This window comes from Melozone crissalis, unplaced genomic scaffold, assembly GCF_028551555.1.
Source record: "Melozone crissalis strain CALT ecotype California unplaced genomic scaffold, PUWL_Pcris_2 ptg000013l_1, whole genome shotgun sequence".
In the NCBI taxonomy this organism is placed as follows: Eukaryota; Metazoa; Chordata; class Aves; order Passeriformes; family Passerellidae; genus Melozone; species Melozone crissalis.
The window spans coordinates 40,850,830-40,869,270 of record NW_026535791.1 but is presented as its reverse complement, the minus strand read 5'-3'; the positions used below and the strand labels follow the sequence as shown (position 1 = coordinate 40,869,270).

The window sequence follows — 18,441 nt, the reverse complement described above, 5'->3', positions numbered from 1 at the left end:
ATCTGAAATTAGCCTGCAAAAAAAGATAAATTCTTTTAAAAATGTTTTAAAAATAAATAGGTCAGTAAAAGAATCTATTTTTCAAGTAAAAGAATAATTTACTTCTGGTAGCATAAATTTATAACATCCCTCTGAGATGGAATACTCTTTATATCATCAGTGACGTACAATCCCACCTGGTGCTAAAAAGGAACTGGAGGAAAAACATCACTAATTTTTAGCCCCAGAAGATGGTGTGTTTTAAAAGGTTGCTGCAATGGGAGGTTGTGGAAAGGGTCCATGAAGCCAGACAGCAGGGAAAGCAACACCTATGTCCTTCCCTCCTCAAGCTGCAGAGAACAGACCCAGACTGGCACCCACAGTCACAGTTTCCTTCCAGCCCCCACCCTCTCCTTACACACCTGTCCCCCATGACAGACCCAAACTCCCCAGAGCATGATCTTCTCACTGTAGGCTGAAATAAATTAATTAAATCCCCTGTTCTGTCCTCATTTTACTGCCTTACAAATCCCTTAAACTGGGGCTGGCAGGTAGCACTTTTCCAGCTGAAATGAGGGATTAGCCATTTTGCATCCAGCTTCTGAAAAATAACCCCCATGGAAACACTTTGGAAGCACAAAAGAATGGCTTTGTTTCAAAACATTATCTTTAGAAAATAAAGTAAAAATTAAATTTAAGAGACTAAGGATATAGATGCTAAATTTTCACACAGCCTAAGAATGGTATTTCTGGACTACCCTTGAAAAATTACCTTTGCCACCAGCAATTTACATTACCTGAGGAGCTCTTTGTCATCTAAAGAAAATAAAACCTACTAAGATCTCTATGTCAGTCTCCCCTGCAGACTGTGCTCCCCCTGCACAAGGCTGAGAGGCTGAGCTCTGCCTGGAAAGGCTGCCCACAGGGAGACAGAGGCAGAGCCCAGAGCTCAGAGGGGGTGAGGGACCCCTCATTTCAGCTTGTCAGCTCCCCAGAGCTGCTGCAGCCAGGGGTCCTGCCCACGTCCACAGGCACACACACCCTGGGGCCCAGGGCTCACCTATCCATGCAAACATGGCCCTAAATGCTCTAATTCTGATTGCACTGAGATGAATAAAAGGTTAAAGGACAACAAATTGTCCTTTTTTGCAAGTAAAGGCAAACATACTATTTTCTCCTGCTGGGTGGAAACACAGAAATGGGTACTGCCTTCTGACTAGCATGTCATGTTTTCTAGAGGTATGACTCAAGCAAATTAAAAACAAACAAACAGACAAACAATATTCTGTCTCTTCTGTCTGTAGGGCTGACTGAAAGGGCACCTGGAGAGGCAAACACAATATATCATATATCATTGGTAGTCAAGGTAACTACAGTATTATGATTCCAAACTAAAAGTTGTTTCATGTATCTTCTAATATAGCAGTCTTCTTCCAGCCACTTGAGATTATCTTAACTGGAGGAAGAGCCTAAGATTCTCAGGAGAGCTTCTCAGTACATCAGCCTTGTTCTGTCCCAAATAAGCACATTTTTTGACATGTCCATCTATTTTCTATAGCTAGTGCTTCAAAGTATAGGCCTCCATGGCACTGGAGATGTGCTTTGTCTTCTACTTTCAGAAACAAAATCTGGAAGGAAATCCCATTTGAAGATTTCACTTAGGCAGGGACAGGACAATTAATTTTTGCATCAGCACAAAGAAAAAAAAAAAACAACAAAAAACCCCAAAAAGACTGATGGAAAGAGGGCTCAGACTCACACGAAAGTGTTTTGCACAGGATATTTCCATTTTAAATAAAATATGTTTTTTAAACAAACTTTTGCAAAAACTTTCTTATTAAAAAACCCCAAATCAATCATAGTGTGCATTTGCAAATCAACACAAAGCATTGATAAACTGAAGTTTATTAATTCAAGAAGATTTAAAGGTCTACATTCTAAACCAAAGATTGTCGTCTATAGTACAGCAGTCTGGGACATGAGAAACACAGTTGGGATGAAAAGCCTTTGATCTGGATCAGGCTGAACACAAACTGCCACTTTTCAAGTTAATCCCTTCTACAGAGATTCTGCACTTTCTCTGTGTTATTTTGTAGATATGAGTGTAAAAGTGTTTCTTTCTCTCTTTTGCCAATAAATACTCCCATTCAAACAAACATATCTCTTGGAAAAATTCTGTCTTCACAGAAAATTGTTCCAACTAGGACCATGGAATTTTTGCATGGACTAACTTTCAAGTGTTGAGTGTAAGCTGGGAGAAAGTCCGTGATATTTTAGGTTGGAAAATGACTTGTTACAAACCTCCAGTTCAGAAGCCCCCAGCTGCCGTGACAAAGTTTTGAAAAGGAGAAATTGCTTTTTGCCTTATATTATTTTTCCTTCCTTTTATTTTCCCTCTGATATGCCTTCAAATTCTTAAAGAGACAGAAGTACAGACAGTGTATCATTTAAATGAGATCCATGTTCCGGGAAGCTTAGCTGTTGTAAATTACTTCTTAAAAAAGCTCAAGTGAGCATAAGTGAGATTGGAGTAAAATGAGAGGAAATGCAGAACCACAGCAAATGTTGCCCAGAGCCATGGAGATCTCTCTCCAACCACAGGCCCACGTTTTTCATGCTTGGGAGCTAAAACACTGGCAAGGATTATTTTTCAACTAGGTCAAAGTAAATGCTGGAAAGATGATTTGATTTATTTTGTCTCCTCAAGTCACATCAGTTGTGAAGAGCCACTCCTGCCAAGCAGCCTGAAGTCAACAGTAATCTTGGTAAGAGAAGTCAGTGGCAGAGATAACGTTGAAATCAAATAAGGAATGAAACACAGCCGAGCATTATCTTGGGGAAATTAATCAGGTGGTGGAAACAGTTCACATCACCTTGTGCAGAAACAGTGCCTCAATATATGAAGAGAAATCCAAACTGAGACATAACTATTAGGCTTGTAATGAGTATCGTGTTAGATGTTTGGCTAATTGAAGAGCCTATAAATATCTTTAGAAATATTTACTTTGCTTCTTACAAGCAAGGATTTCTAGCGCCAGGTATCAAAAAAGACCATTAAAAAATGCTGGCATTAGACACTTTCTGCAAGACTTTAGGCTACGAAGTGTTTCAAAGTGTACATGAGCATGATAATTTACAGTCAGATGATGAAAATGTGGCAGAGATGACACACATCATGTAATCTCGAACACATTAAATTTAAAAACTGTATTTTAAAACTTAAGTCTTAACAAAAAAAAAAAAAAATAGTCTTTGCCCTGCACAAAAATTGAAAATAAAGACAAACAAAAATCAAGAACAAAACAAAAACCAACCAAACAAAAGACACCCAAACAACAGTAACAAAAACAACAACAGCAACAACAATAAAACAAACTGAAATCCAAAACACCAAAAGAAACAAGAATGGAAGCTGCTTCAGAGTCATTCTTACACTAAATATCAGCATTTCTTTCCTTTTTTTCCACAGAATATTTTTTTTTTACTTGAATAGATGTGATTTTTTTACACTGATATGAAGTTCTTTTCAAATATCTGCTTCCCAAGACTGAATGATGGTCAAGTTATTGCTATTGCTATCACTATATGCAATTAAGTCTTAATACTGGCACTGCATGAACACTGATACAGTGTCTGGAAGGCCCTGAAGTCCTGCAAACTGTGTAAGTTACAGTACCTGTGTTCAGGTCTGGACACACAAAGCAGACAGGGTTTCATGTGGGTTTGGCAGCTAAAATGTGCAAGATATAGAGAGTTACAGTGTGGCTGGGGCTGGAAGGAGATTGTCCCTTCTCATGCTGGGCCCTCTGGAGGTGGCTGTCCAGGACATTGTTCAGATGGCCTTTGAGTATCTCTCAAGACAGCGAATCTACAAACTCTCTGGGCAACCTGTGCTGATACCCAAAAGCTCTAATGCTAAAAAATTATAAAAACATATAGTTTTTCTAATTTTAAATGGAATTTCTTGCATTTTAGGTTGTGCCCAGTGCCTCTGGTCCTGTCACTGGGCACTGCTGAGGAGAGCCTGACTCATAACTCGTTTAAGAACTGGGACATCTATTCAGAGCTTCAATTCTGTGCCACTGAAAAACAGTCCTTGAAGAACAAATTAAGCATGAGCACAGTGGCATTGGTCCTTGGGAGGTGCAGAGGCTCCTCTCTAGCAGTTCTTCCCCTGGAGCTCTGCCATATTGCTGCAAGGATGGAGCAGACAAACAAATCCTGGCACTGCCTGCACACACAGGCTGACCAGCATCTGCTGTTTGATGTGCAGCTCATACCTGGCAGGTTGCTCACACAGCATACAGGCTCTGCTTATCCCACATTTACTTCAGCCCACAAGTTCTCCATGCTCTTGGCAGCTGGGCCTCCAGTACAGAAGCCAATGACATTTCCACATAAAATATTCTACTTGTTATAAGCAAATTAACTTCTAAAGCCCTACATGTAACTCACAGAAGATAGGTCTGCATAACGTAGTTCTTGGAAGAGAAATATGAAAGCATTCCAGAGAGAACACAAATTGCTTTTTTCTTGGCTTTGTCTTTCAGTATATGCTGGCAAATTTCTTGAAAACAGACAAGGTCTAGAAATGGCTCACACACAACCTGCCTGCAACTACTGATCGAGATGGAAAAAATAATGGCATATTAAAGGTTGTGACAAACCCAGGAGCACCTTTATTCAGTCACTGCACAACATCATGACTCTACAAGTGCATACAAGAGGATCAAAATCCCATGAAAGTCTGAAATGGGAGCTTTTTCCAGCCTTGAAGAGGCAATTTTCATTTGAAACTCCCTTTCTCCAGATTGCCTTCAGTAGGGCAGCACAATCAGCAAAATCCTAACCTCAGAGCTTTGGTGCCATTAGTCACACAAAGCTTTGGTGATTTACAGTCAGAAAATCATTTCAAGACATCTGATGGGACTTTGTTATTCTGCCTACAGCTACACCTGTGCACTTCTTTGTCTCTAAGTTTCAATTAGAGATAATTTAAATAAGAGAAAATCACATTTCCTAGTGGCAGAGCCTGTTAATGAAATGTGTTTCACATTTCCAATGGAAATGGGAATTCAGGAAACCAACAGGCAGAGCTTGTGCCTGCATTATGAATACATTTCACATTTGAAAGACTTTATCTCCATCTCAGCATCCAGATATGCAACTCATCTTCAGCTATGTGAACCATATTCATATTGCTCTTAATTTCTGATTTGCCACACTGTTAACATGACCACTCAATTTCCAAAGTGTTTTAAGAAACACAAAAAATAAGGGGTTCTCCATTGTTTTAAGCACCTATAAGAACTGAGAGGGGAAATCTTCTATCATGTTACACTGGAAGTCAAAAGGAGAGCAAGAAAAGACATAAGCAAATAGGTTTAACAAACTTAACCATGGCTTTGCATCAAAGAATTATGTAAAACAAACAGAAAAGCAGGACAATTGATTTGAAAAGTTTTAACCTAAGTGATTTTATCAGAGGGCTCTGGAGACACCTTTATGTGGATTAAAATCTTCCCTGCTTAATATGAAGCAAAAAGTCACCAGCTTTACTGGATAAGAGATATAAGTTCTATGAGCACAGAGAAAAAGTATCAGCCCAGACATTACTTTCTTGGTCTCCAGAAAAGAGTCTTCCATCCTTGTGCATGGGGAGGATGTAGTCACAAATTTAGATTAAGTCTAACACATAAAATATTTTTCAATATTCAAATATGTTCATATGGCTTGAATATATAATATAACCTCAGATGAGTCTATGGAAGGAAAATGAATTTTAATGTTTAGGCAAGGTTCTTACACCTGTCATCAAGTGACAAAGCAGAAAAACTCTGCAGCTCCACACAGGGTCCTGCAAAGTGCAGCACTGTCACACTGAGACTTCTCTGCTCCCATTCACATCAGCACCTTGGCTTTCAAGGTGTCTCCATAAGCCTGGTGTTCAGCTGTCCAACTCCAACTGAGGGCAGTCATTCACCTGCCACGGCCAAGTCCTGGAGATAATGCACCAGCCCGAGAAAAGAAACCAGGCAGGTGGAAACTGCGCTGTCATTGTCAGAAAGCTCTTTAAATCAATCCTACAGGTGTCTCAGCATCAGCAGTGGTAGAGAAAGGATATTTCAATAGGATGTGGTAGAAGAGACAAAGTAACCACATTAGGTCCAGCCACAAGCCCAGGACGTGACACTTTTACAACTCAAAACACCACCAAAAAAAAAAAAAAAAAAAAAAAGTGACACAAGCAAGCATAAATTCACACGTGCTTATGCACACTTGTAAAAGATATGTCTCAAACAAAAATATTTTCCACTATTTTTGACTGGTTGGACAACCGCTTCCATAATGATGCCTTTGGCATGCCATCCAAAAGAAATAGTCCTGTCAGACTTTTTTGCACATATTAACAAGGCATCAGTCCTTGCTGAACTGAACTCTTTGCTGAAGACAACTCCAGCTTATATGATGGGAATACCACCACCAAGTTTAAAAGTTTGTGAATTTGGGAACTCAGCAGATTACTTCCTCTAGCCTGCAGGGAAAGCTAACAACAAACTCTCTGGTACAGAGCAGAAAGAGCTGGACTGCTCTGTTAAAAATGGTGCCTAACACAGCAAGCATTGGTGGAGAAACCACCCATGAGTTATTCTGTAATTACACGTGGTACAACTATATTAACCCATCTTCTTTCACAGCAATTCTTCAATCTCAGGTCTCTAACAAAAAGGAAAAATTCCTTTTTTATTAGCAAGTTATACTTCAAAAGGGAGCAAGAGACTTTGTCATCTCCTTATTCCCTGGCTGAGTCACATGTAGCATAAACATCTCTAGAGAAAACTCTGGGAAAACGCCAGGCTTGTTAAACGCACACGAATTTTTTTAAGACAATTCATTCTACTATTTGGCCTACGCTGTCTTGATGTGGGTCAGACTGTAAATGACACAATTTGGCTGCCACTATGCTAACCTCTGCATTCCTCTGGCTCTGAGGGAGAAAGTCTCTTCTTCCTTTCTCACCTGACTTCAAATGGAAGTTTCATGAAGGCTGTGAATTTAGCTGGTAGTTTTGTAATTGTGGTTTTATTTAAATTGCCGCAAAAATGTTGGGTGAGATTAAACGCAGGCTTCTCCTTTTGAAGAGGTCTACGCTTAATATGTCTTTTACACCTTCTTTTCTCACTAAATGGTAATTTTCTTCTTCTTTGACTCTAGTTGCAACTCCAATCTCTGGATGTGAGAGCCTTCCCCTGGTACTGTGCTATTTGATATTTATGCATAAAGTTTTGCTAATTGCTGATTCCATTGGTATTCATGAACCTTTGCTGGAATGAATGAAGTTTTCATTCATGTTTATATATGAGTTTCCAACATTTGTATGTTTGTAATCATCAGGCTAAAACTAGCTTTCATTAGCAGATACATAAGCTGAGGGTAACTGAGTCAGGAGATATAACTCTGTTATGTAAATTGAGAGATTCTTTTTGAGTACCATTGAGAGCTGACTTTATCACAGAAACCTCCCATTTCCGCAGCTCAATGAGGTTTGTTCACCACTGGTAACTGTGGTTATGGCTGCACTACCAAGCAGTTTGGATCAATATAAGTCCATTTCTGGAGCTCAGTTTGTGCTGGGCACCTGACATAGGCACTTGCTGCAGGTCTGTGGAAGGCTCAGATAAATTCTGAAGTTTGCTCCCATGACGAACTGCTCTGTTACTGCTGCAACTCTCCTCCCACGCTAGTTCTGTCCAAAGGGAATCCAGGACAGGACCTGCAGTGCCCTTCCTGATAGGAACCTGAACTCAGCAAGCAGCCAGGAGCTGAGGGTTGCCTGAAAAGCACCCAACTGATCTAACTAATGGACACACTAACAGAGACACGCCCTATGTGCAAATTACAGAGATTTATCCAATTGGAATATCTCTGCAGCAATCCGGAGCCATCGACAATTTTCCCAGCCATATAATTGCCACTATTAACAACACAAGTTCCCAATTTAACAAATGGAAGCAAGATAAACGTCCACACATCCTGGCTTCTCCCAGCTTTATGATTCACGCTGCAGCAATGTGTTGCCCTTGGTCTTTTGGAAATAGAGTCGGTGTGAGAATTTTAATGACAATGCAGCACTACTTCTGGCCTGTTCTGGGTATCTGAGGGCTGGGATTTCTTTATCGTGGAGGAGGTTCTGATGGTTCAGCTGACTGGGTCTATCATGCCCCAAGGACTTGTAGCTTATTTACTTCCTCTCAACTGCCCATGTACATCCTCCCTCCTTACACTTTGCAATAGGTTACCCAGAGCAGAGACCCAAAACCAAGGAGGACACTTAAACAGTCTGGAATCAGCAGGGAGAGGAACCAAGAAGGTTTCTGATGCAGCCCCAGGATAGGGGGTGGGTGGAAGGAAGAGATGAAGTGCTACGTTGTTTAGATTTTCTGAGTCCTTTAGCATCACTGCTTTGTAGCAAATGGCTGCAACTGCTTTCCTCTCCAGTTCTGTACTCTCTTTTGGCATTGGCTCTGCTTTCCATTCCTCCAGGGTGGGAAACCAGGCACCCCGCCTCCCTGTATTCAGAAGTTTTGTCCATCCTTTCATGTCTTGCCATGCTTTTACAAAAAACAAAACAATAAAAAAACCAAAACCCATCACCTGCATGCATAGGCTTTTTATTACTATCCTTTATCCTCCTCGGCAATGTTCGCACACTATTGCTCCTCAGCTGCTTCATAGGAATTACTTATGTACATGCTTTGAATCTCACTTGTCCCAGAAGTAAGTACAGATTATGTCAAGTAAAACTACTTACCCTTAGATATCAGACAGAGCCCCAGACAGACAAGGCCAAGACAGAGAAGGATGACAGTGCCTTGAAAACATTGTAATTACTTGCATTCAATAAGCCTGGCATTTTCCCAGAGCTGTCTCTGGGGATGATTGTGCTATGTATGGCTCAGCCAGGCAACAAGGAGAGGACAAGGTCTTTTGCTCCCTTTTGCTGTCTAACCTGATAAAAAGCAAGGAGATTTTCTTCATTCTAAGGAATCTGAGATCTAGATAGCAAACTGATGGCATCTCACGTTTTTTGTCCATAATAGCTATATTGTCCCAATCCTTGACCACACTGGCTGCCCAAAAGTACTATTTATTTTGAGTAGTTCTCCTTCAAGAGTCTGATGTTCCTGATGGAAGCAGTTTCTGTAAAGCAGTGTTTTCATATGGGCCATGAAAAAGCTCAAAGAAAAAGCAGGGGGAAAGGGTCAAGACAACCAATAATGTTTTTATGCAGTGACTAAACACATCTTGAACTTTGAAAAGGTAATACTCTTGCACAGCCCTGTCTCAGTGCTTTGGTTTGGATACAAGCATCATCTAGCCAACCAAGGACACAGTCACAGTATCTACACACACATCCTATTTCAAGCAAAGTGCAGATTCATGGATAAACAGCAGCATAGGGGTGGCTCTCAGATCTGAACAAGTCTTTTGCGCAGGACATTGCACTTTTAAATACAAATTTTCCTCAATCAGTGAGAAATTTCGAAAAGACAATACTCTTCCAATTTATTTTTAGGACAAACCAATCGAGGCTGAGATTACTTAAACCTCAGTTGAAATAATTACAGTGAGGAACAACTTCAATTGACTTTAAATACACTTTCAGCTTCCTCAAACTGACATCTTTGTCTTAGCAGTTTATAACTGAGGGCTATAACTGACTTTACCTAGAAAAAGCAAGAAGGACTGGAGTGCTAGAAAAGCCTGTGATCACACAGAGGGAGAAAATAACACAGACCCTGGTTTATTCAGATTCATGCAAGTCACATGACATTGTTAATTCCAACTGGTTTTGGTCTCTGCACAGAAACTTCCAGCAAAGGACTTTAATGATGTAATAATTACCTTTTTCCTTTTATGATCCTTCTAACTATGCCTTAATTTATGATGCTTTTAACTAGCATATATGTATCCTGAGGCTATAATGGATGCACATTTATTTAAGCCAAAAGATAAATCATAATGAAAGGGTTTTTTTAAAACAATAATTAACATGTATTTTGATAATCATAACAGTAATTATGGTAAAAAACAGAATCAGATCTCAGAAGAAGCCATGAAGATCCCAAATAGTTTGGACTAGCAACACTGCTCTATAATTTTGCCAAGAAATTATGCGTCAAAGTGGCAGGAATGAATCATCATGCACCATTAGGAGCTACACCCAGTGACACCCAGGGACAAAAATGTGAGCTACACTAACCTCCACCACGAACTGCAAATGGCAATCACAGAGCAGGTAGTGTGGAACATGCCTTTCCTCTTAGTTATCAAGCTATGCTATCCTTATACCTCTACAAACATGATAGATCATCAGGAAGGATGATCTATCTAAAGGAAATAAGAGAAGAATCACAGAAAGATAGGAATTTAGGTTTGCTATGAAAGGTCTATTTATATTTAAGAAAATGGTTTTATTTGTGAAGTGCTATAAGCTCTTAACATGTGTCAAATGACCCAATCAAGCAGCCTTGACCTTTAAAAAACCTGTTAGCTCCTAAAACAATCAAAGTAAAAGAGCACACACTCTTACCTGCTGTCATCCTCCCTTTAGCAAAAACTACTGGTTTTCTGAATTTTTTTCCCATCTATTAAATCTTACACATGCAGATACTCAGGCAGACTGTAACTTGCAGGCAACCCTTTTTCAATGACAAACAGTAAAGTCAAACCAGGCTGAAAACATTGTTTAAGAAATACCCTATGCATTTTACCCCTGAGTCAGATTTATTTCTGGAATTCAGTTCATAGAATCACAGAACCATTTGAGAAAAAAGGACCTTAAAGAGCATCTAGTTCCAAACCTCCTGCCATGGGCAGGGACACCTTCCACTCCACCTTCCACAGTTTGCTCAGAGCTCCATCCAATCTGGCCCTGAACACTTCCAGGGAGGAGGCATCTACAACTGCTCTGGGCAACCTGTTCCAGTGCCCCAAATTAAAAAAAATAAATTTAGCATTACACAAGGGGTCCTCATATAAAAGGAGATGACAGCAAAAAGAGAGGAAAAATGGTTTCTTAAAGGAAATTATATAATATGGTACCTTTTCCAGTCAAAGTTTCTTCTTTTATTTTCCTCACCGCTTCTTGGCCATCACTTTCACTGTTTCCAGCTGTTAAAGGACAAAAAATGAAAAATTAGCAATGCAATCAATTTAAGGACTGGCACCTATGAAGTCACAACCACAGTGTAGAACCAGTGTGAAGTTTTAGGTGGAAAGGTGTGCTGCAGATGCTTTCAAAGAGGGCTGCACAAATGCACTGTGATTTCCACAAGTTCTGCCAGTTTATCTCATTTATTCATATAAAATAGAACTATCTACTGGACCAGCAGACTTGAGACTTGAGTCTGTGAGACAAGTGAATTGTATCACATCCAGATTGGGCAAAAACTTCACTACAGGTTAGAGCAGATTTCCCCTTGCTCTTTTTCCAAAATGATGACTTCCACAGTTGGAGGAAAGTCCTGACTACCCTGTCTCAAATGCTCATGAGAGGATTTATTAGTGCTAAGATAAAATGTAATTAGGCATCACATAAATGTCTTTTGTACCATTCAGCTTAGGTGGGTGGTTACTAATTGCCTGACATTTGTTTGGCAATTTTTTTATAACACGTCAAAGGAAAAAAAATAAGCACAAGAGATATAGGAATTAACACCAGTTGAATTTTTAAAATTAACATTCACTTTATCCATCAAAATATTTTCCATAGCATGGAACATCAAAGCACCTACTGTTTATTATCTAAATTGGATAACAATACTGTTATCTCTTATGAATTTCACAAAGCTGCCTATTTTCCTTATTATATAAAACTCTGCCAAACTTTCTGTAAAGATGTTTTTTTTTGTGCCAGCCTGCAAGTATCCTGTTCAGCACCACAAAATAAAATGAAGTTGGAAGAGACTTCAGGAGGTGTCTGGTTCAGCCCCCTGTTCACATTAGCAGGTACATGCTTGTATTTACTTGTGAAAAAGGACTTGAAACACATCTTTGTTTTCATGATATGCAAGAAAACACAACATTTACATAAATTTAGCCAAAATTAATACACTTAGCATTCCAGATACTGGAGAGAAAATAATTCTCACATAAAATCTAGATTCATACAGGTGTACAACTGCTGTCTATAAATTCCATTAACTATGGATGCATATTGCTGGGAAGGAAGGAAGGAAGGAAGGAAGGAAGGAAGGAAGGAAGGAAGGAAGGAAGGAAGGAAGGAAGGAAGACCCAGAACAACAAAGCAGATATTTGCAATATTTTCCTCTTGCTGTTTTTCTGCCTTTAAAACCATCCAGCCTTGTAGAGAAGAAAAACATTCAGTTTGATGCTAATTTCCAGATATAGATGCAGCACCAACAAACAAACCCTCCAGTGAAACCCTGCCATTTCTGGGGAAATTTGTGCACAGGGTTCATGGGCAACAGATTAATTTTCCTCACTGTTTCATCTCAAGTAATGTACTAGAGTAGGATTTCAAACTCAGAGTATTGTTATTTATTAGGCTGGATAGTGTTATGCTAGAAATAAGAACACTTATGTGCCAATTCTGTGAACATCTTATTTGATTCCTCTTTTATTCAGCACCTCTCGTGCCGAGATCTAGCTTATTAAAGCCTCCAGTGTCATGATATAACTCTCAGTATGTTCATTTAATTTGTTCTTTTAAAAGAGCTTATGTTCACAACAAATTTTAATTTGCTTTATTTTGCTGTTATATAAATGGTTATTCATTAAAGCTCAGTGCCTTCCAAATGAGCTCATTTTATTTATATTTGCATATTTTTCACTCTAGACCACTGGGAAAAAAAATTATTATTTTGCTAAACAGTCACTTCAGATGTCTGTTTCCAGCCTGATCCAACAGAGTTTGAAAACCAGATGCTGAAGGCTGGAGTATTGCAAAATTGAAATAGCTTCAGTGAAAACTGCCACAATATTAGAGGTTTTCAAAATCCTTCTTTCAAAGAAAATACTGCAAGAAAGAATAAAGACATTGAACAAATGACCAAAATCCTTACAAAAAGTTCAAAGGCACTTCGATCAGAAGGATGCATACCATGAAACTAGGAGGCTAATCTAGGCTTCTGAGCTAGGTTAAGGAGATCAGCACCCCCTTGCCAAGGGCAGGTGGGAGAGGAAAGGGCCATTGCACTTTTGCACTGCTTCCCTTCTAGCACATCCTTCTGGGATCTTCTAAGCAAAGTGAGTGGCAGGCATCAAAAAGATCAACCTCCTTTTAAGTGCTATATTAATTATTCAACATTTTTTTAAAAAAATGCTTTTTAAGTCATCAAGCTAACACAGTCAGCTTTGGGTTGGGAAAAATCAAAAGTAATCTGCATCTTCTTGATGAAGTAGGGTCACTAAAGGGCAAAACCTTCAAGTGCACTGAGCAGATGTACAGCACCCTAAATTCAGGATGGTTTACTAGACCAAGGTCAATCTCTTACTGCTGTCAGCTGGTTTAAATCCTTAGCATCATATTTGTCATGATTCTTTAAAAAAATTTTTGATACACAAACTGATCCTCTGGCTGGACATTTTTTCAATTATTCACTATAATTTCCATATGTTCCATATACTAGAATTTATCCATTTTAAGTGTTATAGCATCTATAGCATAAGATCTGCCTACTCTGAATTCAAATGGTTTGAAGGGAGGGGTAAGAAAGGGAAGAGAGATGATAATGTATTTTATGCAGTGAGGGAATCTTAGAAAAAGCTTTGAGAACAAGGGATTCATTGTCTTGGGAGCTTAGATCATCAAAGTACCCAAAACCATAATAATCTTGCTTTTCATGCTAATTTAAAATGTCTACTGGGAACTCAAAATAGATATAGTTTTCTCAAGAACTGTTTATGCAAGCAGTTCAGTGCCCTACCTGATGGGGTTTTTTCCACTTAGTCCACAAATAGTGAAGAATTTTGGGTGAGACTTATTCAATAACAACACTGACTATAATCAATTCTGAAAAAAACCCCTAATTATATAAAGAAATAAATTCATTGTAAAGAGATGCACCCGTATAAAATCAGATATCATTTCAATGGCATAAAAAATATAGTTCTTAATAAAATACTGAAAAAAAGGAAAACATATTTAAATACAACTTTTAGTCAAAGAAATGTACTCATCTCTTCAACATTTACTTCCACAAACATCACAAGTCAAAGCAAGTTGATATGAAGCCACCAGAGAAGTACATATTAAAATTCTTATCATCACCAATAGGCTTTGGATCTTTTCTTAAATGTCAGGCTCTGTCATCTCAGTCACTTAAGTAGATCCTAACTCTGAAAGTTATTTAAGGGATTTCAACAGAATTGTGACAGAGATTGCTCAGTCTGAACATGGCTGAAAAAAAAGCACAGACCTTAGAAAGCCTGCATGGGATAAAAACACATTATCGCTAATTAAGTAGTTCTGATACATCTATATGTATTTCTATACTATATTTTTAATTTCTTTGAATGCAACTATCTCTTCAAAAGAGTATTTGCCACTCACACACTGAATTTATATACAAAACTGATTCTGATAAAGAAAGTAAGAGCTTTTCCAAATGGTGTTTTGCAAAACTAAAAATTTGCAATCTTGATGTTTCAAGGAAATGTACTTCAGGGCATTATAAAAAAATTAAAATAGTCTTATTTCAACAATAGAGCCTGTAAAGCTTAAGGTTGCCTGGAGAGAATAAACCCACAAATCCAAAAAAGCTCTTGCTTACTTAAGCATGCCAAGGGAAAAATTTCCTCACTTTCAGTAAGATAGCACAAAATGAAGACAAATAAAAAAACCTTTGGAAATGAACACCAAGAAGATTCAGAACAACCAGAACATGGTGTCAAGAGAAGGACCTGACTCCTCCAGCTTGGAGCCTGAGAGCCACCTTGTGCAGGGAGCCCCAGGGGGAAGGCAGGAGCGAGGGCTGCCCAGGGGCAGGGCAGGCACATCACCTCCCAGCCCACCCCACACACCCCACACCCTGGCAGGTGTGACCCCCTCAGTCACCAGTGCCTGGGGAACCTGAGACAATGCTCTCCCTCGACCTGTGGAGCCACAATGACAGAGCAGTTACTCCCTGAAACAATGGATCGCTTTCCAGGGTGTGCAGCACGCCCCATGGCCCTTCCCTCGCCCCACTGCTGACTTCGAGCCACCCAAGTTCAGAAGTGGTGCCCAAAAACTCTTACATGTTTGCCAGGAAAAGCTCGGTGGTACAGTAATCAATTCTGTATGAGTGTATACCATCTGATTAAGGAATTGCAAAGGATAATTGTTAGATGCCTTTGTGCAACAGAAAATAAAAGTTTCCAAACGGAAATTTGAATCAAGATGCCTCCTCAGAGTAGCATAATCCTCATTGTGACCGAAGGGGAACTGATTCTTTGAAGCACCAGCCTGAAGACAGGGCTTATGAGGGCACCCAATGCCTCAAGAGGAAAACAAAATCCTATCAGCTGGTGCTAGGAAGATTATGATTTTATGAATGTACACAAAAAATAGAACATGCCTAAAAGAGAGGAATAACTGCCCCCAAAATCTCCAAGGATGAGAAATTTGAACTCAATACAATATGAGCAGGTTTTTTAAGGAATTTGTAAGGTTTCTTTTAAAGGAATTTGTAAAATCTTCAATAAAAAGAATATTGGTCTTACATCTCATATGTAAAACATTTAAGGCATGGATTTCAATAATAGGTATAAGGATGTGGCCAGCTATAAAAAAAAAATTGTGAACATGATACAAACTTCTTTGTGTCTAGAGATGCCACACATCTTTTGTCATTGAGTTCATCACGCAACAGTCACAATTAAATATATGCCTTCCTGCATGAAAGGTCAAAATATTGTTGTAAGTGATCCTTTGAGAAAAGAAGCAAAAAATGAGCAAGGGAGAGAATGTTGATTTGCAAAGAGAAAAGAAAACATCATTATTGACTTAGGTTTCAGCTATCCACCTGTCCAACAAGAGGTTAAGAACAACCCTGTTCACCAAACCCAAGATGCATCTAGACAAGTGCCCTCTTTCCAACAATAACCTGCAGCAGATACTTAAAGAAAAGACACGACAGTATTAAGTCTAGGAGTGATTTTCTCCAATACACCCTCCCAGAAGCAGGAAGTTTCAGAGATTTCCTGAATCCAAGGTCACACATGGCCTCCCAATGAGCATGGCTTGTGCTACTTCACCTAATTGCACTTTCAGTTCATTCAAGAGCTTGATCACCAAAGAGTCCTGGGACAGCAGGCTCTGTGATTTAATGACACACCTAATTATGTTTAAAAGGTTGTTCTTCAGTAGCTTGTTTGTTGTTGTATTTTTTATTTTGTTGGATGTTCTCTACTTGGCATACAATAATACAGGGAATGATCCCTTCTCCTTCACTTTCTACACCATTCATAACTGTATGATCACACCTCAGTCATCTGTTTGGAAGCAGAAGGATGTTTGTTCTGGGCCCCACCTTGTACAAAGCCATCCTCTACTCCTAACCATCACTCTTTAGTTTTTTCCAGTTCAACCAGGCTCCTTTGGAGTATGCACAACAGGATGATCCAATGGTTTCTATAAAGGAAGAGGGACGCTTTCTGCCCTGTTTTCATCTCCTTTCCTGCTCAGTAATATAATTTTATTTGCCTTTATGACTGGCACAAAATATCGATGATGTTGTACATTGAGCTTTCAACAGTAAATCACAATATTTATTTAACTCTTTGACTAGCAGTTAATTTAGGTCCTATTCTTGTAAATACATAGGTGTGGCTGTTTTTTCTCGTATTCTGTATTTGCATTTACTAACACTCTGTATTTATCCATCCCTTCATAGCACAGTCATCCACTATGGGGAGATTATTTCCTATTCTTCATAGTAGTTAAGATTTCACAAGGCATCTCTGGACACCTCCCAGTCCCATCCTCTGCTACAGTTGGTGGCCCAGGACCATGTCCAGTCAGATCCCAGGTGTTTCCAGGGATGGAGACTCCTCAACCTTTCTCAGCAGCCTGTGCCAGTGTTTGAACACCCACAATGTAAAAACAAAAGGGGGAAAAAAAAGAAGTGGGTTTTTTTCCACTAGGCACTTATACACTGGAAAAGATCCTCCTAACCCCTCTCTCCTTTTCAGGCTGAATCTCTCAGTCTCTCCTTACATGTCAGAAACTCAAATTCTTTAATTATCAATAGTCAAACAATTTTGAATATCCTAAACACATTTAAACAAAATGCATCATCGTATTCTGTATCTATCTTTGATAAATGTAGTGAACATCTGTCTGTGGGACCACAAGCACCTTTACTCCAACTCAAAGCTGATAAATTACTTCTCAATATTGTTTTCTGTTTGCTAATCCATTACTAAACTACAAGAAATCTTTCTCTTATCTCAAGACAAGCCAGCCACTTTAAATCTCTTGGCAGAATCTTAACAAAAGCTTTTGAAAACCAGGATTAAATTAATACACACAGTTGTTGAATATTTCAAAGGCAAAAATGCTTAATGAATAAATTAAACAAGCACCTAGAAAAATTGCACTAACTCTTCCAAAGTTCCAATAACACATATTTAACTCTACATTTTTTAAATGCCTGACTTATTTTTCAGTATAAAAAACACTTACTGGCCTATGCACAACATTTTCCCAAAACTGCCCAGCACTGTATTTGTCACCTTACACTTCTTCTTTATCAAAGATGATTTAAGGTTTTATGCAGCAGATTCTAGTCCAGAAATACTTCTACACTTCTGATGGATTTTGGTTTTAATCACAGTGGCCTGTTTTGGATTGCTTTAAATTCTTTTTGATGTCTAATACTGTGTTTATAACAATCTGTTACTGAGTTTGTAACATTCTCCATACTATTTTAAGCTCTGTATCTTTTTAGCTGCTCATTTTATATACTTCAGAGACAGTGAACAGATTGAAGACTTCAAGCCCATTTGGTTGCTCCTCCTAAGTTTGCTTTTCCATCACCCTGATAAAACCTTTTTTCCTCTAAAACCTTTAAGACCATTTTGAAATAGGCAGACCAGAACACAAAGTATTTACAGTTCTGGCCCACGAAGGATTCATAGAGTTGAATCAATTCATATTGTCTATTTAGTTTGTTCATCTTCTAACTATTTCTAATATTTGTTTTGATTTTTGCACCCAATGGAGCACCACAGAATTTCACAGAATGATCTATTTTGACCCTGAGATCTACTTCCAAAGTGATGATGGTCGACACAGAATCAATCACATCTTGTTTTGGCATTAAAATTTTTCCCCATGTCCATCACTCCATATTGATCTACATTGAGCTGTACATGCCTTTGAACACTCAGCTTCTTATGGTCTTCCTGCAATTCTTCACACATCCCTGGTCTTTATCACCCTGAACAGTTTGA

The 18,441-nt window shown here is 38.9% G+C and overlaps 1 protein-coding gene across 1 annotated transcript in view; it reads right to left on the bottom strand.

Annotated features, from left to right (window-relative positions):
* Positions 1 to 18,441, bottom strand: part of DHRSX (dehydrogenase/reductase X-linked) — a 158,576-nt gene that overhangs the window by 97,780 nt on the left and 42,355 nt on the right. The window contains exon 3 of the mRNA XM_054271398.1: positions 11,086 to 11,154. Within this exon, the coding sequence (XP_054127373.1) occupies positions 11,086 to 11,154 (69 nt within the window). The remainder of the gene's footprint in view (positions 1 to 11,085; positions 11,155 to 18,441) is intronic.